Raw genomic sequence first — 18,118 nt, 5'->3', positions numbered from 1 at the left:
ATGCATGACATACTCATTGAAATATTGGTGAAGTTGGGACACCGTGCCAGGAGCTACCGTGCTTCTTGGATTTGCTTGATGGGCGAAATGTAAGATCAGACCATCTACTTCAGAATTAATCAAATTGTAAGATCTAAATATTTAATATAAAAAAATAAAATAACCACACTAGCCTAGGACTATGATGTAATGGTAGGAGGTGGAATAAACTCTCTAAACAATAAAGATTTCAAATCTCACCAAAACACATTACACCTCCCTAGGTAATTAGGACCTATCCACACTTTCTGATTTATCCTGATGGTACATTTAGAATTAGTCAGATCTAGGGGTGACAATTCGGGTCATGTTCCAGTTGATGAGTTGATGGATTGGAATATCAAAATTCGAACCCGACCTGATTAATATTTCAGGTCACATTGTTCGACCTAAATCAGACCTGTTTATCTAAACCCAATCCGACCCAAAATTATCCATTTATAAAAACATGTCCATCTTAACTCGTACTTAACCCGAATTTGACCCAAAAGACCTATTTTTATATAAATATGGTTATTTAAATCCGAACCCAATAATAATCCGACCCGAACTTGATTCGAAAATATTTATAAAAAGACTCGTGGGTTGTAATAAGATCATTTCAGTTTGACCCAAACCCGAACCATTTATTAATAGTGTCAATCAGATCGACCTAAATCCGACCTAAACCCAATAAAACCTGATCCTAACATGATTTTTTTTATATTCGGTTCGAGTCATATGATCATGTCGAGTCAAAAATTATCACCCCTAATCGGATCATAAAATTAGATTTTTTTTTTTCCAAAAAAACAGTCACTCCAATTTTTCATATTGATTTGCTATTTAACCTATTAGATTTAGCTACTGATGGATGCCCCTATCATTTTTTTCTTCCAGTTTTCCTTGTCAAAGGATTAATAGTTGCTTGGTGCCATGATAATAGAATAGAATCCAAGAACATTTGGTGAAAGGTTAAGAATTTAAATTTGCTTAAACAAATAAGTTCTCTAACTTCTCAACAAAACAAAGTAAACCTGACTCATAATAGAGGGGAAAATTGTAATTAAATCTATTTGTTAATGGTAACTATTTGTTTCTATAATCAAATATAAGGAATACAAATTAATCGTTCTTCTAATTTCTTTATAATTTCTAGTATCTTCCAACTTCACCCACATTCTATGTTTTACTGACTATTTTATTCACCGATAAAAAGCATTTTTTTGTTATGAATAGGACAAAATAAAATTCATCACTATTTATTCCAAATGAATTGTAGGCATAAAATATCATTAAAATAATTATTTTAAAAAAAAAATTATGGGTCTAACCAAGAATATTCTTTTTTTCCTTCTTTTTTTAATTTTGTAAAAACAGTTGATTAGTGAATTAATAATTTTTTTATCTCAATAATAATAATTACAAATCAAAGCAAACTAGTAAACGAGAGTCATATGTGATCGCAAGCAATTATACCGTTATCTTCTCCGTTTTATTCTTCGCTGCCAGGGCAAAAATAGGGGAGCTCACGAAACGCTCCAGGTAAGATCCCCTTTTTGTTCAGAAATCGGACCAACAGATACAAAATTTTTGATCGAGGGATCGAATTTCTGACGGAAAGAAGTGATTTTGGTCCGCTTGCATCAAGTTCTTCGAGTTTGTTTCTTCAGCCTCCGAGGATATGGCTAGATTGGGCGGCTAGGAGAGGGATTTGGGCTCTTTCTCCTAGCCAAAGAAAAAAAATCCAGAGAAACAGCCCTCGGTTCATGATTAGGAAGAAGTTGCTTCTTTGACGAGCCAAAGTTGCTGCTTTTTTAATTCCTTTGACCTCGTCTATTTTGGGTTTTCTCGTCGCTTTGGGGTTGGGGCATGAGGAACGATGTGCACGGGCATCGTGACGACGGTGTCCCAAGGAACCGCGGCGGCAACGGCTTGTTCTCGGTTCGGTCGCTGTCCAACTATATGAGGATTGTGTCCTCTGGCGCGTCCAACGTCGCATCTAGTGTGCGTTCAGCTGGGGCGTCCATAGTTTCCTCCGTGTCTGATCGCCATGATGACTCCAGCCGAGACGAGGTACCCTTTTCAGTTGATTCCACAAAAAATTCGTTATAATTAATATTATGTACAATAGCATTGATTAATGGACGTGCGAAGTACAAGTGATTTTGATTGCATGTTTTTCTTGGAATGGACTGGTCGCATGTTTTTATTTCCTCGAAAAATTTTGAAATAGAAAAATACTATGGTAAAGCAGCTTTGTCCTTTTAGTCATATACAAAGCTAGTCTACTTACATGGATGTAAGCCAATTACTTATTTTATTTGTAATTGAAATTTTCTTTCAATTAGGCATGAGAGCTCTGCCTATTGCTAAACCAAGATAGTAAGATGTTTAGAGCATTACAGTCATTCATCACTTTGGCAGGATTACTTGATATTACAATGAAACTTGCGCTGGATCACAACATAGTCGAGATTACTAGATATCAAACTCTATATTGCATGAATAAAGCACTATTGATGACTGGAATAAAATTATGAGCAATGATTGGTCCAATGATTCATCTTTGAATTTAAATACAAATTCAAATCACTACAATGAACATTGAGTACAGTTTTTCTTTTCAAGACATTAACACTTTGATCACCAAGGCACTGATGAGGTGACAATTTCTGTTGAACTCTGCTCTTACAAAAAGAATATCTGATGAATGCAGCAAATAGTAAAAGGCATCTCGTGCCATGTAAGAAAAGTAAGTCAATAGATGCTTGAATCTCTTTGTTTTTTGTCAGTGTCCATGAACTAAGATTTGAACAATTTGAGAATCAAAAAGTGCAAGAGTGACATATATGGTAGGATATCTGTATTCCATTTTTATGTTTCTGCATTTCATGCAATGCTAGTTTGTTCTTATTATAGTTGATTTTCAACAATGCTAGTCCAATCTCATTAAAGTTTATGTTATTACAAAGGTGCAATGGGCTGGATTTGACAAGTTGGAATTTGAAGATTTTTTCCAGCAAGTTCTTTTATTGGGTTTCAGATCTGGCTTCCAGGTCTGGGATGTTCACCAGTCCAATGATGTGCGGCAGATAGCATCAAGGCGTGATGGACCTGTATCATTCCTTCAAATGCAAAAGAAGTTAAAACCGGCAATGAAGCAAGAAGATAAGTTTGCAGAAGTTCGTCCACTGTTGATTGTTGCTGAGGAGGCTTCAATTAGCATGAAAGGCAACAACCTTGATGGGGATGGTTCTTCTTTTAATGAAACCACAACTAATTGGGATATGGGAAGTGGCACACTATCACCAGCTTATCTTCGATTTTATTCTTTAAGGACCCATGATTATGTACATGTTCTGAAGTTTAGGGCTACTATCATCTCTGTCAGATGCAGTTCTCAAGTAATTGTGGTTTGTCAAGCTGCCCAGGTTGGTATTACATTGTATTCATCTTTTACATAGATTAGCACCAGAAATAATTAAGAGTAGAAACCTATTCTACAGATTCAGTGTTTCAACGCTGCAACTTTGGTGAGAGGTTATACAATTCTTACTTACCCAATTGGTGCAGCCTGTCCTAGTTCCAGTGGTATAGGCTATGGACCATTGACAATTGGTACAAGGTGGCTGGCCTATAGTGGTAAACTTGTCACGGCTTCAAATACTGGCCGTGTTAGTCCCAAAAATATGAGTATGGCTAAAAGTGCTTCACTGCCACATTCAAACAGTGGTCTGGTAGCAAACTTTGCAAAGGAGTCAAGCAAGCAGCTTGCTGCTGGTTTAGTAACACTTGGAGACATGGGATATAAGAAGATCTCAAAATATTATTCTGAACTTCTGGCTGAACACAGTGGCCCCAGAAGACATGGAACTTCAAGCTTAAAACACAATGGAACCACGAACGGGCAACTGCCTGATACAGAAAATGTAGGCATGGTATGAAATGTTACTTTGGCTTCAATTTTCACTTGCCTTAGGTGGTTGAAATACCATGCTCGACTTTGTGTGTACTAAACTAATTCCATGATTTGAAATTTGATGATTGAAATATGTTTTGGATTCTAATAAGAACCCTGATGTAAGGGACTATCCAAATGCTTAATTGTTTCTCTTTGAAATTCATAGGTCATAGTCCGTGATATTGTTTCCAAGTCAATAATAGTTCAGTTCAGGGCACATTCAAGTCCTATTTCTGCATTGTGCTTTGATCCAAGTGGAATGTTGCTGGTGACAGCTTCTATCCATGGTCACAACATCAACATTTTTGGTATTACGATCTCTATGCTTGACAGTTCTGCTGGATCCAATGCTAGAGGCTCCTACATTCATCTCTATAGGTTGCAGCGTGGCATCACCAATGCAGTAATTATTCTTCTTGATCTTTGCATGCCTATTTATTTTGACCTTATGACATGATTAACTGATATAGTTTTTGTTCCCTATCAGGTTATACAGGACATCAGTTTTAGTGATGACAGCAAATGGATTATGATAAGTTCTTCAAGAGGAACCAGTCACTTATTTGAACTTTCTTCTTCTGATGCTGCTACAGAACTTCAATCCAGGGAGGTTAAACTTGCAAACAACTTGTATGGATCAGATTTCATGAAGAATGCACTAGGAAAGTCTCTTCATGGCTCTTCTTCTCCAAAGCACATACACATGAATCTTCTTTCATCTGGTACCCCTGTCACATTATCTGCTGTAAGTAGAATAAGAAATGGGAATCCCGGTCTAAAAGGAGCTGTCAGTGGTGCTGCAGCAGCTGCTACCGGCAAAGTCAATCCTTCTTATGGTGCCATTGCTTCAGCTTTCCACAATTGCAATGGTTCTCGTCTTCACACTGAAAACAGCTCACTAATCTCAGCATATTATTTGCTAGTATTGTCTCCTTCTGGATCTGTTATTCAGTATGTGTTGTGGGAACGGAATGGTGAAAATTATGTGAATGTGTCGACCCTAAGTAATAGTTCTTATTGGTCGATACATGAAATCAATTCAAGGTTACATGTTGAGGCACTTCAGAAGTGGGATGTCTGTCATAAACGAAACAGAAGAGACAGGGGTGATAATGTGGATATATATGGTGATCATTTTCAAATGGGGATAAAGAAGGGAACTAATATTCTGTCTGCTGGTACCAGTGTAGACATGAAAACAAAGCATAACAGGGAAGAAAATCAGCATACGTACTTATCAGAGGTTGAGTTGCATGTGCATGAAGCTGGGACTCCACTATGGGCAAAGTCTGAGGTACTTCTGTGTCCTCTGGTTTTAAAATTAATGAACTGGTTTCATGGCATAATTGTTGTCTCAAATTTTTACTGCATTTAAACTACAGATATGCTTTCAAGTGATGATGGATGAGAATGCTAAATCATTTGATAATGGTAGTTACTATGGGGAAGTTGACATAGAAAACATCACAAGCATTACAATTGAGGCTAGGTCTAAAGATCTGGTGCCTGTTTTTAACAATTCCCGAACACCAATGTGCCAACAGCTAAGGTCGGACCCAGTTCTTATTGCTTTTCAAAAAGTCCTTAGTATCCAATTATGAAATATTTGGGTGACCTTAGCTTATTTTCCTGCCATATAATCTTTTTTTTTTCTCGTTTCAGGATAAATGCTTCTGTTACTACTAACAAGTCAGAAGTAGTTTACCAGCAGAAATCAAGACAATTAGAACGTGGAAGGCTTTCGCACTCAAGCCATAGTTTCCTAGATTATGATTATGGTAATCATTCAATGGCTGAATTTCCCAGTGGCATCAGTGACACTTGCTGGAAGCAATCCATGGCTGATGAAGGTTTTGTAAATAACAATACACATGACCAATTTACGGGGAATGAACTTCGGTTGGTAGATAGTAGTGAAAACTTGAAGTTGGAGACCCATCTCGAGCTTGTAGAAAATACCAAGGAAATCGAGGATCTACTCTCATTATAATCACAATGGAAACCTTGAAGGTGATATTAAGTTTCCATTCAATTGATAGATGCTCCAATAGTCCATTTTATGGTTTAAGTATGAGCCTGGTAGCATGTTCTCTTTATCCCACTTGTTGACTGACTGATTTTCTCCTGTAGTTCAGTCGAGCTAGATTATCATTTTAATCTATCCATGTGATATGGTATATTTTTTCTTCATTCATTTTTCCTTTGCTACCAAACTAAAATAGTCCCATTTTATGCGGGAACATCTCTAACTTTCTAATTGGCGAGCAATGAACTTACATCTTCTCTGATGTAGAAGGCATCATAGTGATCATATTTTCTTCAGGTGGCATTTATTTTCGTTCTCTTAATTCTGTGTTTAATTTTTTTCTCCTTTTACTTGCAGGTTGCCACCCAAAAACTCAGGTGCATACAAACTATTCTTTCATTCTCGATGGGGGGATTAACTTGTCCATATTCGTGATACAATTTCGTCTCTGGTGCTTGGAAGTTGTAATTTCATTCTCAGCAACATTCGTGTTTAAAAAACATCCACATGAGAGCATCTCTAATTTGTAAATAATGGCAGCATCTCTCTCTCTCTGTAGTGGATTGGTATTGATATATATATATTGTGATTGATTGTTTATGCTTAACTAACTTGACTTTGAGCATATATATATATATATATATATAAGGAAAAAAGAAAAGCAGTTCATATCATCCTTATCTTCCATTTCAATATTAACCATATGATGATCAAGGGTTAGACAAAAGGCCCCTCAAAATATTTTAACCTCTGTTTTGTTTCCCAGTCCAGACGACACGTTAGTATTGTTCCTCTGCAACAAGGCATCTAAGAATATGTTCTTCTTCCAAATTCCACTCGATCATGTATATCTTCTTCCCTTCCTAAAGTTGCAGTCCGCATATCTGATTTAGTATCGAACCACTCTTATCATCCGCCCAAAAGATTCATATTGTGAGCGTTGGAGACGACAAGCAAAAGGTAATCCTCCGTTCCATTCCGATCTAAATCAGGTCAACTCCTCATTCAAGTCGTTGCCGCAATTAAATACCATCGTTTCACATGCGCTTTCCACTCTATTTGCACGTCTGCCTTCATAATTTCAATCCATCAAGAAAGGTCTCTCGCCAAGGACAGAAGAGCTAGCAGAGGCTACGAATTCCGCAATGAATTCCGACAACCCTCCGCGAAACGACGGCGAGAAGTCAGACGACGGCTTCGTGGCTGTCGACGTCGCCGAACTCGGCGTTGCACTTGATCGCCCTCCTGCAACTCCACGAGTAAGTTTTACTAATTAGTTTTGGATTCTCCCCCGCTTTTGTGCTTTCTCTATAGTCCAAGTTGGGATTCTAATTCGTATAACTAATAATCTCTTTGGACTCCGCTTAATTAAAGACTATGTCAAAGAGCTTGTCGAGGAAAGGAGGACCACCAAGAAGCAGCGGCGGCGGCGTCGGAGGAGGAGAAGCTGTTTCCGTCCTCACTTTAGGTGAGTCGTCGTTCTCGTTCCTTGATTGCTTTCCTCATCGTTGCACCTTAGAAAAAGTCGTTAGCTTCACGGCTTTGTTTTGCGATATGTGGACATCTTTAATTTTTCCGAAATTTTATATTTTTATATAATATATCGGAGTTTATCAACAAAACTGACGTGTTCGTCTGGCGTACGTCAGATGGGCCCGGCGTGAAGGACAAGCCGCTCTACGTGGCCGTCGAAGGGGAGGCCGAGGTCGCGGCCGCAGCCGCCGTGAACAGACACAGACGAGCTGCCACCGGGCGGCGGCCGCCTGGGTGGCGCGATCCCAGAAGAGTGCTTTTGGTCTTCGCTTCCTTGTAAGCTTTAATCTTCGCTTTATTCAACTTGAATTTCGCTTCTACGTTTCGGTATTTAGCTTTAGAAGCTTCACAAGGACCCGACCTGGAAATCATAACGCACCATCTTTATTGTCGAACTTCATAAAGTCTCGCTTTGATTTCGGTTTGATGGATTAAAGGTCATAAAAGTGAGATGTACGGGACAATTATAAAGTTTCTTGTGCTTGAAGCATTAATAAAATTAATTAATTACTTGAAGTCAACTTAAATAAATTATTTTTTGATTGGAAAGTGGCAGTTGGGTGTCTGTTCTTTGGTGATTGGACAGACCCCGTTTACGGTCCACAGGATCACACGGCGATGCATGATTCATTGATTATTATGACGAGCCATCAATTTTGACATCGTTTACTTAATCAAATTTTCGATATATATTCTCTGAAATTATCTTGGACGTCAATTACAATTGAGTGGAAAGAATTGTGAAATGCATGCAGCTTCACAGAAGCTGTGTTCCTCGATAGTCTTTTTAATTAATAGTTGTACGTGAATGTTAACATGAAATCACTTGCACATTGGTGCAGGTCTTGCATGGGAACGCTGATACTCCTCTACTTTACTATCGCCATAAGCAGGATGAACAACGGTACCATTGTCGACGACGATTCCGGGTGATGGCTCAGGACTCCAGACCAACACTCGTGCCACACTTCACAACTCCATTATTATTATTATTTTGCATTCTCTCTTTTACAGGATCAAAAACCATAGAAAACGTGTTTGAAATTGATCACGTACGCTTGAATCCTATTCCACTTGTTGCTTGTGTGATGGACCAAGTCTAGATATCGATATTGAAGATAAGGGACCCACGAGGAGTAGGCATGGCCGCGAGATAAGGAAGGAGCATGCATGTAGTGCTTGCAAAAAGGAGATTACTTGAACGTGTAAGAAAGTCACATGGAAATTTGTATGTCAATTTCCTTGCCTACTCATTTTTTTAATGTTTTGGTGAGTGTATGATATTGGTGGTTTGGTGATTCCCTACTAATTTAATAGTTCATCTTGGAGACACCAGAGAGATTCTTCTATTTTGTCTGTTAGCAACATATTTATTTAATTCATCTCTCTCAGAAACTAGCTAGCGCCATGTGTGATGCTGAATATAATTCAGGTTGGGTTTTAAACTGAAATAAATAAAAGAATTGAACTCTAAATAGATGCTTAATATATACAGGAGCAAACCAGGTACAAAAAAGAATCAAGCAAGGAGATGAAAAAAATTCAGTGAATATATATGCTGAAAGAACCGCAAACTAATATTATTTATTCACTCATTCAGTTCAGATGGAAACTGTCAAACTTCATCACATGTTTCCTCAGCATATTGACAATGTATTTCACACACATTTGAGATAAATGGGGCACTATGTCATTCTCTAGATGTCTCCATAATCCATATACAATTAAACATTCAAAATTAATCACGAACTACCAACAATGGGTGGATCAAACCCATTTCAGCAAGATTTGGTACTATGATATATACAGAGAATATAGAGAACTATTCTGTTGGACTATATACAGATATTTACCGACTCATTCTTAGTACCGTTTGGAAATGCGTGGCATGGAGCATTTTTGCTTCCTGTCATGATACATCCTGACTATAACAGCTGCAGTTTCTTCAATTGCTTTTCCGGTAACCTCTGTAATCGATAACCAAGCAAATATAAGCATTGAGATGACTAACGTAAACAGGAAACCGAACCTGAATAGCTAGTACTTACCAATCACTGGCCATACTGGATTTTGTGCAAATATTTTACGGGCATATTCCAGTTCCTCCCTCACATGATCCATTTCTGAATAATTGCTTCTCATCTCACTGTTAAAACCAAGGCTTTTAGCCCTTGCTTTTCTAATGGCCTGCAGAATAACTGGGTTAATTGTCAATCCAAAGATCTTCCCTTGATCTATCTCAAAAAGTGTTTTTGGTAAGTCCACATCCATTACTATCGGAACATTTGCCACCTTATACCCCTTTTGAGACAGATATATGGACAAGGGTGTCTTCCCAGTGCGGGAAACGCCAACGAGGACAATGTGAGCATGGTTCAAGTTCTGGGGCTTAGCTCCATCATCTTGTTTGATTGTGAAATCAATAGCTTCAATACGCTTGAAATATTCTGCTGAGAATTTTGAGTTTTCCTGGCTGTTGACCGAGGTTCAGGTTCAAACTCCTGCTCCACTAACTGGTAACGATTCCAAGGTGAGACTTTAATGGGTTCTTCATTTCTTCGTAAGGAGCACTTTATAGGGGTATACTTAAGACTTGTTAAATTTGTATTTTGATGTGAACACGAATCTGTTCGTCTAGTTTTTGTTGTTGTGGAACAGCATTCATCTTCCCTGTCCATACATATTGATTAATTAAATTACTTATTCCTTGTCTCCTTGATTCAGCCTCTGAACTTGATCAACAATTCTATTTGGGTCTATATCTTGTAGGCTACTGGTGATATGTCTCAAGCAGCAACAGTTGCAAAAGTGACAGAGTCATTGATGGATTTGGAACACGAAATACCTGGCTCTTGTGAAGCTCTGGTTGTTAAAATTCTTCAACAATTAGAGAGGTACCTCCTTTTTCATCTCACTTACAAAGTACATTCGTACCAGCTATGTGATTGGGATCCCCCCAATGAGCATATTCAATCTCACCACACAGTTCCAAGGAGCCTAAAGTGAAGCAGCTTCATGACTTAGCTGTCAGTATGTTCGCGGAGCATTCTTCCCATGATTTTGTTGATGGGAAGAAACGACTTAACTCATCACTGGCTGAGACCCCGAGTTTAAGCCCACTAGCAAAGTTTCTCCTCACGAGGTAAACCAGTTGTACATGGTGCCCTGGTTATTCTCCCATTCCTGAATTCTATGTTTCTAGTAAAATTCCGTTACATCTGCACAGATGGCGGGTCCAAGTTTCTCAGGAACTCAACTCATGAAGCCACCGAAATCCAAATAACAGACTGTACCTTTCTCAAGGCCAACCAACTTTCATTGTAAATATTTATGGTCAGCAGGATCTTCTGCTGCGTTGATAGCTGTGTTTCTTACCTTTTGTGTTCTTTTATTCCTTGAGGATGTGAAGAAGTATCGCATACGGGGGAGGTTCCTGTCCTATTATCATTTATCATCGGAGTCTAGTTTGATGTCAAATTTTTAGATACATCTCTAATCGATTGTATCAAACAAGTTATTTCCTCGTCAATGCAACTCTTTGTAAATGTAAAAAAGTTGTCAAGTTTTAGTTTGTTTTTCATAGGGTCATATTTTAAAGGAATTATTCTACTTCTTCTACCGACTTGGCCTGAAAGAAGGGAGCGAATGTGAAATTTCTATTTTGATGGATTTTAAGACTGCTATAAGCGAGTATACGAGTTACTGCCATCCAGAGCAGCAAATGTAGCAATTGAGGAAGCATGCCAGATTATGTGGGTTCTCAACCAAATAATTAAATTAAAGAACTAGACGAATGAAAAATAAAGATAAAGTCTCGATTCTCATAGAACGACGAAAAGAAATTAGTTTGTAAGTGGTAATCAGCAATGCCACCCATTTATTTTATTTTATCTATGCGCACTTTTGTTTTTTTAAGCATATTTCTTCTGACTGCGATCTTATTTTAGATTGAAAAAGAACATTATCATCATTTCAGTTTTGAGTGCTTGCTTTGTGCTTATAATCGAATGGTTAGAACGTACAGACGGGTACTGTCAGAAGCCATGAGTATGTTTTTTTTGTTATGTAGGAAGGGAGTTCTTCAGGTCGTGACACCATTTCCTGCTGCTAATGTCCTTTACTCGCAGAGAGTAATTACTGCATGCCCGTGCAAGGGGTTTGTATCTGAAGGAGTTTAGTAGTTTAAATTAAGTACCAAATCGTTCTAGCTCGGGTCGATTGTGTTAGACTGCACGTGGAGGAGGTCAGTTGCCGGCCGTTCATTCTTTCATAGCCATCTTTCCTACAGGAGGAAGATGGCCGGATATGAGACTGTATGATACGATGTTATTAATGAGATTAAAAGATTGGAGTTAAAAGGATGCCAACAAGGGAAGTAAAAGGTGAATATAGAGCGCCAATATATAACAACTTCAAGTCTCAATATGTCATCACAAGATAATCGATAATTATATACACAATTATCAAACCAGCTGATCATATGCTAGTGTGCTTAGATTATGCGAGTTTATGTCGCTGAGAAATCTAGCAACACTTAGTACGTACGTAGTAGATAAGAGAAAGACATAGCATGACAGAAGAGAGAGAGCATGCTTCCATTCAATGGAGGGGTTGTTCATATCTGGAAGCGGCCACCAGAAGATTCACTTGTCTGGATCCTCCCGTCTGATGAGCTGATCCCCTCAGAGGAGCTCTTTCTGCGACGCTCGTTGTGACCGGCCAAACGCCGACGGCAGCTCCTCTTGGAGTCATCAAACTCCGATAGCTCATGGAATCTGCACACAAATTATATTGGAATCAATGATATATGTAAATTAAGGCACTTAGTTTAGCACATATATATAACTCTGGAGTCTGGACCTATAATATAAAACCTCAAAAAAGTACTGCATTCAGTTTATAGCACACTTTCCAATTTTAGTTATATAGATTAATGCCTATGACGTATTACAAGGCTAAAATCGAAAGCAACTGCAAATATCAAGCTTCTACAAGCTGAGGAGAACATTGTTGGATGAGAAGATGAACGATATTCTGTGGCAAGAGAACACATTAAGAGAGGACATGACGAGCTTTAGCTAAATTGCATCATAAGTGCTTTTCATGTCACAATATGGAAAAGTAAATTGACACTCTTTGGTTTTCTGAGAACAGGTTGAAAACAAGCTAGTTTTGTCTCCTTTCATGAAGCGCGTAGATGTTCTTCTGCTTCAGAGAACATAAGAAGAGAAATAGTGTTATATTCAATAGACAACGATGAGGTAGCTATAAAAGACTGCAATTTTTAATTTAGTGAAATCGCCTCTCTTAAGATAAATCGATTAGCTAAAGTAACAAGAGAGTAAGCAAGAAAATTAAGACTAAATTTGTCAGTGAGCAAGAATCATGACAAAATTATACGAATCCCCAAGGTAAAGCTGTTGCTTTTCCTTCCCACAAGAAAAAAAGTTCAGAGCAGAGGATGGAACAGGGGCGACCTGCTGCATTGCTGACAGAACCTCTGTCGAAGCCCGGAGACGATGACGACGGCGGCCTTCGAATGCGCCTCGCACACCTTGTGCCGCCGGTAGTACCGCTTCGCCTCCGCCAGATCGGCCGAGCACTTCTCGGCCTGGCAGCAAGGCGGCGACGCCCCTCCGCTCCCCGACCCCCTCTTCGACGACATCGACGGCCGCCGCTTCTTGTCCTCCTCCACCCCGCCGCCGGGCGCTGCCTCCCCGTCCTCCTCGTCCCCGTTCGCGTACGCGCCCGTCGCCACCTCCTTCGCGCCCGCCCTCTCCTTCTGGCTCCTCCTCTGCTGCTCCGCCGCCGGCTCCCAGCGCTCCATGGTCGGCCCAAAGCAGAGAATTTTGCGCAAGGAGGAGGAAAAAGGTGAGAAGAGGGCGAGGTGCGCGTTGGCCTCGCGTGGACCACTGAGGCAGGCGTGAGAGAGGAGGAGTCGATGCTTAACTATTGCCTATAATTTTTTTTCCTCCATCAAAGATTCTTCTGTCGCTCCTGTAATCGACGCACGCAGAAATAGCAAAAAAAAAAAAAATACATCCAAATTGAAATCAAAGAAAAAAAAAAGAAAAGAAAAAGAGTACCTTTTGTCTTTAGTTCGGAGTGTGTAGTGGTGGCTGAGCGAAGCTGAGTGTACCCTCGACTCCGTCTCCGCCATTCCGCCCTCGACACGCCTACCTCTCTTGCTATCGCACTCGTACCTCCATCCTCAACTCAATGGCTAGCAACTTTGATGAAGAACCAGGACTAAACCAGCGAGCAGAGCAGTGGTAGTCGTACAGTTCGACTGGTCTCTCTCACCTCCACTGTCGCCCGACAGCTGAGCTGCGCGTGATCCTAGACAATACAAAAGAAGCGGATGGAATTATAGGAGTTATTACAGGTGTTCGTTCGAGGCTTAACTAAAACTAAATGGGTATGCATTTCCCTCCCTCACTTAGCTTGCGACCTCCCGCCGCGCGCCGCCGCCCGCCCGCCACTGATTAGGTATGGAGTTGAGTGCTTAGATTAGTTATTCATTGATACGATTGGAACTAGATGCTTCTCCGCTTCCCAAAATGTGACATCGCGTTCGCATCTAATAATTAATTGACTGACGGACGGGAGAGAAATGATGAATCCATTTACACAAAATCGAGTTATGTCAGCACGAAGTTTACGGTTGTAGTTTTTTTGCTTTTCTTTCTTTCTTTTTTGATAATTGAGGAGATATTCTTCGATAAGGATTGATTTGATCTGAGTTTTTAAATCTAATTTGGGGATGGCAAAACTGCAAATTTAAGATGGTTCGTGGTATGGGCCAAATGAGTAAGGGAATTGAAGAAGCCCAAGGATCTCTACTGATCAACATTTAAGAATTGTAGTACTCATTTATTAGGTCATGTTTGGTAGACTCTTTTTTACTTTAAAATAATCCAATGCGAACTATTTCTTGATTTAGGCATCACAGTAAATGGCCAATAATTGAGCACCACAAATACTCAGTAGTCATATTTAACATCGTAGGAACCTATTTAGTTAATCCATTTATAGCCAGAGATGGCTAGACCAGTCCGATCCTCCGATCCAGGGCTATAGCCCATCCCGACTTTCTATATATATATATATATATATATAATTATTTTTTAAAAATAAACAAATAAACTAAATAAATCATTAAACAAGAAATGAATATGCTGATTTAAAATTGAATTGGGGTAGAATAAAATTCAACTAGGAACTGCGAAGATAAGGACTAGATTAGTTGAAGTTGAAATTGATTGATTTTGCTTAGATCAAATTTAATTAAATTAAATGAATCGATTTAAAATAAGTTAGGGGATTTTAAAAGTTATATTCTTTCTTTTTTCTGTTTTATTTTCTTCCACTTACTCACCACCGTCTCGTCTCACGCGTAAGCCTCATCATGTCGACTTCTTGTGTTTTTGATCTTCTCTTTCCTTCGTTTTATCTTTTTCCCTTCTCAAGGGTAACTTAATTAATTTTTTCTTCTCTCCAATCGTAATTCTGTTTTTCCTCTTCCTCTTATCACGAGCAATAACCATTCTTCTTTTCGTTCCTTTGTTTTCCAATCTACCAACAACAGTGCTTGTCCTTTTTACTCTTTAACAAAAAAGTAGTTTTTGTTTTATCTTTTCTCATAGTCAGAGATAGTTGAGACCGTCGAAGAAGATAAGACTTCCAATTTTTTTTAATTTAATTTTCGTAGTTATATATATATATATATATATATATAATTCTGGATCCGCCCTATTACTTTTTAGCTCGATGGAAGCACCCCCAACGGTTTCATATCATCAACTTTATGATTATATGTGATTGATCATTATGGAAAGGACTTTTTTTCCTTGGCTCTATCAAGATTTGAACCCTATCTATAGTAACTATTGGATCAATTAATTATATAGGCTTATATGTGGGAGATTACATATTGTGGGTTGTTCAATAATAAATTAAGCTCAAATTAAAATGATCATCTAAAGTTTTGATTATTGGACTTTAATGTATCTAATAAGATATGCATCTTTTATGGGTAGAGGTCAAAAGTATAATTTCTATTTTAATGATGGGCTAAAATAGTAATAATAATAGGTAATTGTTGAATTATCTATTTAAGGGTGATAGTCCCCATATCTTACATATTATGTTCCCATATTTTAAATCACATTATTAAAATAAGAACCCGAGAGAATTAAAAGGGCTCTCAAAAAAGAATGCATAGATTTAGAAGATCAACCACTGATCTCACGGATTACAGGATTATGACTTCATGTACACTTCTGTTTTGGTACATCAATATTCTCGATGATTTGACATGATGATTTTAGACATGTTTTATATGAATTTATTATACAACAATTGGTATAAGAGCATGTATTCATGTTAAATCATGAAGAATTAGTACACATTATTCGATATAGGATGTTCTAGATCAATTATGGTTTCAGGATTTGGAGCCATTGAAAATCGAGCAAATCGATCATCGTTTGGCCAATGTCAGGCAACAATGGTTGAAGTGAAATATTGCCAGTGGTTACATTACAGTCTTGTATGCTATATTTAACTTATGATTTCTTACCATAATTTTAATTTTTCACATCATGACTTTAGAATTCCAAAGATTTTGTTGTTTGAAATTCCAATAGATTTCATGGTTTTGGCTTCAGAATTCCAAAGATTTTAGCTTTTCAACTTCCTAACCCATCACATAACTTTGGTGCAATCTAAAATTTAAATTTTCAGTTTATTTATATAATGACATGGTTACTTTATATATATATTTAAAATAATTAGTTGAAACAAAATATCACCAAAGTCACTTCTTTTGTAGATGTTAATTTATTTTAAAAATATAACAGGTTATATGTATGTAATTTATATGAATATTAGTTAGCCTAAAGGAAGATGAATATTTTTAGGATTACATGTACACTTATGGTGATAAACATGTGATAGTTATTCAGTTATTTACATGTGAATAATTTATTGGCCCAAAAGAAGGTTATTATTTGACATGTTATTTACTATCAGTGTTTAATTGCTACACTAGGATATCATTTGCAAGTTAATAATTTCTGTCCAAAGTTAGATTATTAATGGAGCTTCCGGTATTCTGTTATGGGATTTACATTATTTGAATTTATTGATTTTTAAATTTTATAGATAATTATCAAGCATGTATATTATTTTGGCTATTTATTCTCTATTCAGATATGATTCCTACTAATATCAGTTCCAACATCAATTCAATTCTAATGTTAAATGACTCAAACTTCAAATCATGGAAAGAAAACCTACTTATAGTTCTTGGAGTCATGAACTTGGACCTTGCCAAACTTCAAATCATGGAAAGAAAACCTACTTATAGTTCTTGGAGTCATAAACTTGGACCTTGAGATAAGAGTTGCTGTCCTCCAGCTATTACTGATAAAAGTACATCTTATGAAAAGAGGTAATTTGAAAATAGAAGAGGTCGAATCGCATATATCTCATGATCATGAAGAAAGTCATTCCAGAAACTTTTAGGGGCACAATGTCTATGGACATTACTACAACAAAAGAGTTCCTTCAAAATATTGAAATGAGGTCTGCCAAGAGTGAAAAGTCTGAAATTGGTACACTCCTGGCAAATTTAGTTTCAATGAGATATAGGGGTAAAGACAACATACGAGAGTACATTATGGAAATATGTCACCTTGCTTCTAGATTGAAAGTACTCAAGCTTGTCCTCTCTAAGGACTTGCTGGTGCATCTGATTTTGATATCTCTTCCACCACAGTTTAATTAGTTTAAAGTGAGCTACAATTGTCAGAAAGAGACCTGGTCTCTGAATGAGCTTATATCACACTGTGTTCAAGAAAAGGGAAGGACAAAGTAAGATAAGATAGAAAGTGCTCATTTTGCCTCTACTTCAAAACGGAAGGGACCAGTACAAAAAAGGAAGGTTAAGGAAGTTGCATATACATCATCTCCAAAGAAACAACCGAAGGGTCCAAGTGATCCACAGCTAAGTCAATTTTTGAGTCAGAAAATGCTCGGTTCTTTGAGGATGTTGAGTTTGCGGGAGGAGATACGATTAGAGATATTGTCTTTGATGAAGAATTTGTCAATATTCCCATAGGTGTTTTAGGCATTGATCAAGATCTCGTTCTTGACCCTGACCAAAACACAATATATCAAAACAATGTTGGAAATCTTCCTATTTAAGACAATATCCAAAATGAACAAACTCAAGCACCTCTAGAACCTATGCCATTAAGGAGATCCACTAGAGAGAGAAGAAATACAGTGCCACATGATTAAATTATATTTCTTCAGGAACATGAGGTAAACATATTGGATTGATGGAGGATGATCCTATCAACTTCCGTCAAGTCATGGAAAGTTCTAACTCTCTCAAGTAGATTGCTACCATGAATGAGGAAATAAAGTCCATGGACGATAATGACGTATAGGATCTTGTCCCATTGCCTAAAGGTGCGAAGCCCATTGGTTGCAAATGGATATTTAAAATCAAGAGGGATTTGAAAGGCAATATGGAAATGTATAAAGCTCGTTTTGTCGCAAAAGACTTT

The 18,118-nt window shown here is 37.9% G+C and overlaps 5 protein-coding genes across 6 annotated transcripts; 3 read left to right on the top strand and 2 right to left on the bottom strand.

Moving 5' to 3' along the window:
• Positions 1-1,479: 1,479 nt before the first annotated feature.
• LOC122014583 (autophagy-related protein 18f-like) lies at positions 1,480-6,615 on the top strand. The gene is made up of 8 exons (XM_042570865.1): positions 1,480-2,094; positions 2,994-3,452; positions 3,528-3,959; positions 4,149-4,385; positions 4,470-5,276; positions 5,365-5,531; positions 5,645-5,992; positions 6,366-6,615. Exons 1-7 carry the CDS (start codon positions 1,891-1,893, stop codon positions 5,970-5,972), a joined length of 2,634 nt encoding a protein of 877 aa, XP_042426799.1. The 5' UTR covers positions 1,480-1,890; the 3' UTR covers positions 5,973-5,992; positions 6,366-6,615.
• Positions 6,616-6,741: 126 nt separating this feature from the next.
• Positions 6,742-8,912, top strand: LOC122014584. 2 transcript variants are annotated; one of them, XM_042570867.1, is made up of 5 exons: positions 6,742-6,968; positions 7,107-7,267; positions 7,383-7,476; positions 7,658-7,817; positions 8,384-8,912. In XM_042570867.1, exons 2-5 carry the CDS (start codon positions 7,154-7,156, stop codon positions 8,472-8,474), a joined length of 459 nt encoding a protein of 152 aa, XP_042426801.1. In that variant the 5' UTR covers positions 6,742-6,968; positions 7,107-7,153; the 3' UTR covers positions 8,475-8,912. The 2 variants fall into 2 exon arrangements, with proteins under 2 accessions (XP_042426801.1, XP_042426802.1); XM_042570868.1 differs by having other exon boundaries at positions 7,103-7,267.
• Positions 8,913-9,208: 296 nt separating this feature from the next.
• On the bottom strand, positions 9,209-10,095 carry LOC122015571 (probable pyruvate, phosphate dikinase regulatory protein, chloroplastic). Its single transcript, XM_042572546.1, has 3 exons — positions 10,079-10,095; positions 9,590-10,014; positions 9,209-9,508 (listed from the first exon to the last, which is right to left on the bottom strand). The coding sequence occupies exons 1-3, from the start codon at positions 10,093-10,095 to the stop codon at positions 9,405-9,407; spliced, it is 546 nt and encodes a 181-aa protein (XP_042428480.1). The 3' UTR covers positions 9,209-9,404.
• A 185-nt stretch (positions 10,096-10,280) lies between these two features.
• Positions 10,281-11,142, top strand: LOC122013364. Its single transcript, XM_042569622.1, has 3 exons — positions 10,281-10,435; positions 10,528-10,683; positions 10,768-11,142. The coding sequence occupies exons 1-3, from the start codon at positions 10,323-10,325 to the stop codon at positions 10,802-10,804; spliced, it is 306 nt and encodes a 101-aa protein (XP_042425556.1). The 5' UTR covers positions 10,281-10,322; the 3' UTR covers positions 10,805-11,142.
• Positions 11,143-11,917: 775 nt separating this feature from the next.
• LOC122017646 (squamosa promoter-binding protein 1-like) lies at positions 11,918-14,091 on the bottom strand. The gene is made up of 4 exons (XM_042575312.1): positions 13,981-14,091; positions 13,628-13,880; positions 13,019-13,538; positions 11,918-12,316 (listed from the first exon to the last, which is right to left on the bottom strand). Exons 3-4 carry the CDS (start codon positions 13,366-13,368, stop codon positions 12,157-12,159), a joined length of 510 nt encoding a protein of 169 aa, XP_042431246.1. The 5' UTR covers positions 13,369-13,538; positions 13,628-13,880; positions 13,981-14,091; the 3' UTR covers positions 11,918-12,156.
• Between the last annotated feature and the right edge of the window lie 4,027 nt (positions 14,092-18,118).

The sequence above is a fragment of the Zingiber officinale genome, chromosome 8B, assembly GCF_018446385.1.
Source record: "Zingiber officinale cultivar Zhangliang chromosome 8B, Zo_v1.1, whole genome shotgun sequence".
Lineage (NCBI taxonomy): Eukaryota > Viridiplantae > Streptophyta > Magnoliopsida > Zingiberales > Zingiberaceae > Zingiber > Zingiber officinale.
The sequence above is the reverse complement of the archived record's forward strand: the minus strand, read 5'-3'. Positions and strand labels throughout refer to the sequence as shown.

Coding starts and splice junctions, on each gene's coding strand:
- LOC122014583 (XM_042570865.1), top strand. CDS start 1,891: ATGAGGAACGATGTGCACGGGCATCGTGACGACGGTGTCCCAAGGAAC. Junction 3,960..4,148: donor ATACAGAAAATGTAGGCATG/GTATGAAATGTT, acceptor TGAAATTCATAG/GTCATAGTCCGTGATATTGT. Junction 4,386..4,469: donor AGCGTGGCATCACCAATGCA/GTAATTATTCTT, acceptor GTTCCCTATCAG/GTTATACAGGACATCAGTTT.
- LOC122014584 (XM_042570867.1), top strand. CDS start 7,154: ATGAATTCCGACAACCCTCCGCGAAACGACGGCGAGAAGTCAGACGAC. Junction 7,477..7,657: donor TGTTTCCGTCCTCACTTTAG/GTGAGTCGTCGT, acceptor GGCGTACGTCAG/ATGGGCCCGGCGTGAAGGAC. Junction 7,818..8,383: donor CTTTTGGTCTTCGCTTCCTT/GTAAGCTTTAAT, acceptor ACATTGGTGCAG/GTCTTGCATGGGAACGCTGA.
- LOC122015571 (XM_042572546.1), bottom strand. Junction 9,509..9,589: donor TCCAGTATGGCCAGTGATTG/GTAAGTACTAGC, acceptor TATCGATTACAG/AGGTTACCGGAAAAGCAATT.
- LOC122013364 (XM_042569622.1), top strand. CDS start 10,323: ATGTCTCAAGCAGCAACAGTTGCAAAAGTGACAGAGTCATTGATGGAT. Junction 10,436..10,527: donor ATTCTTCAACAATTAGAGAG/GTACCTCCTTTT, acceptor CTCACCACACAG/TTCCAAGGAGCCTAAAGTGA. Junction 10,684..10,767: donor GCAAAGTTTCTCCTCACGAG/GTAAACCAGTTG, acceptor ACATCTGCACAG/ATGGCGGGTCCAAGTTTCTC.
- LOC122017646 (XM_042575312.1), bottom strand. CDS start 13,368: ATGGAGCGCTGGGAGCCGGCGGCGGAGCAGCAGAGGAGGAGCCAGAAG. Junction 12,317..13,018: donor TTCTGTCAGCAATGCAGCAG/GTCGCCCCTGTT, acceptor ATTTGTGTGCAG/ATTCCATGAGCTATCGGAGT.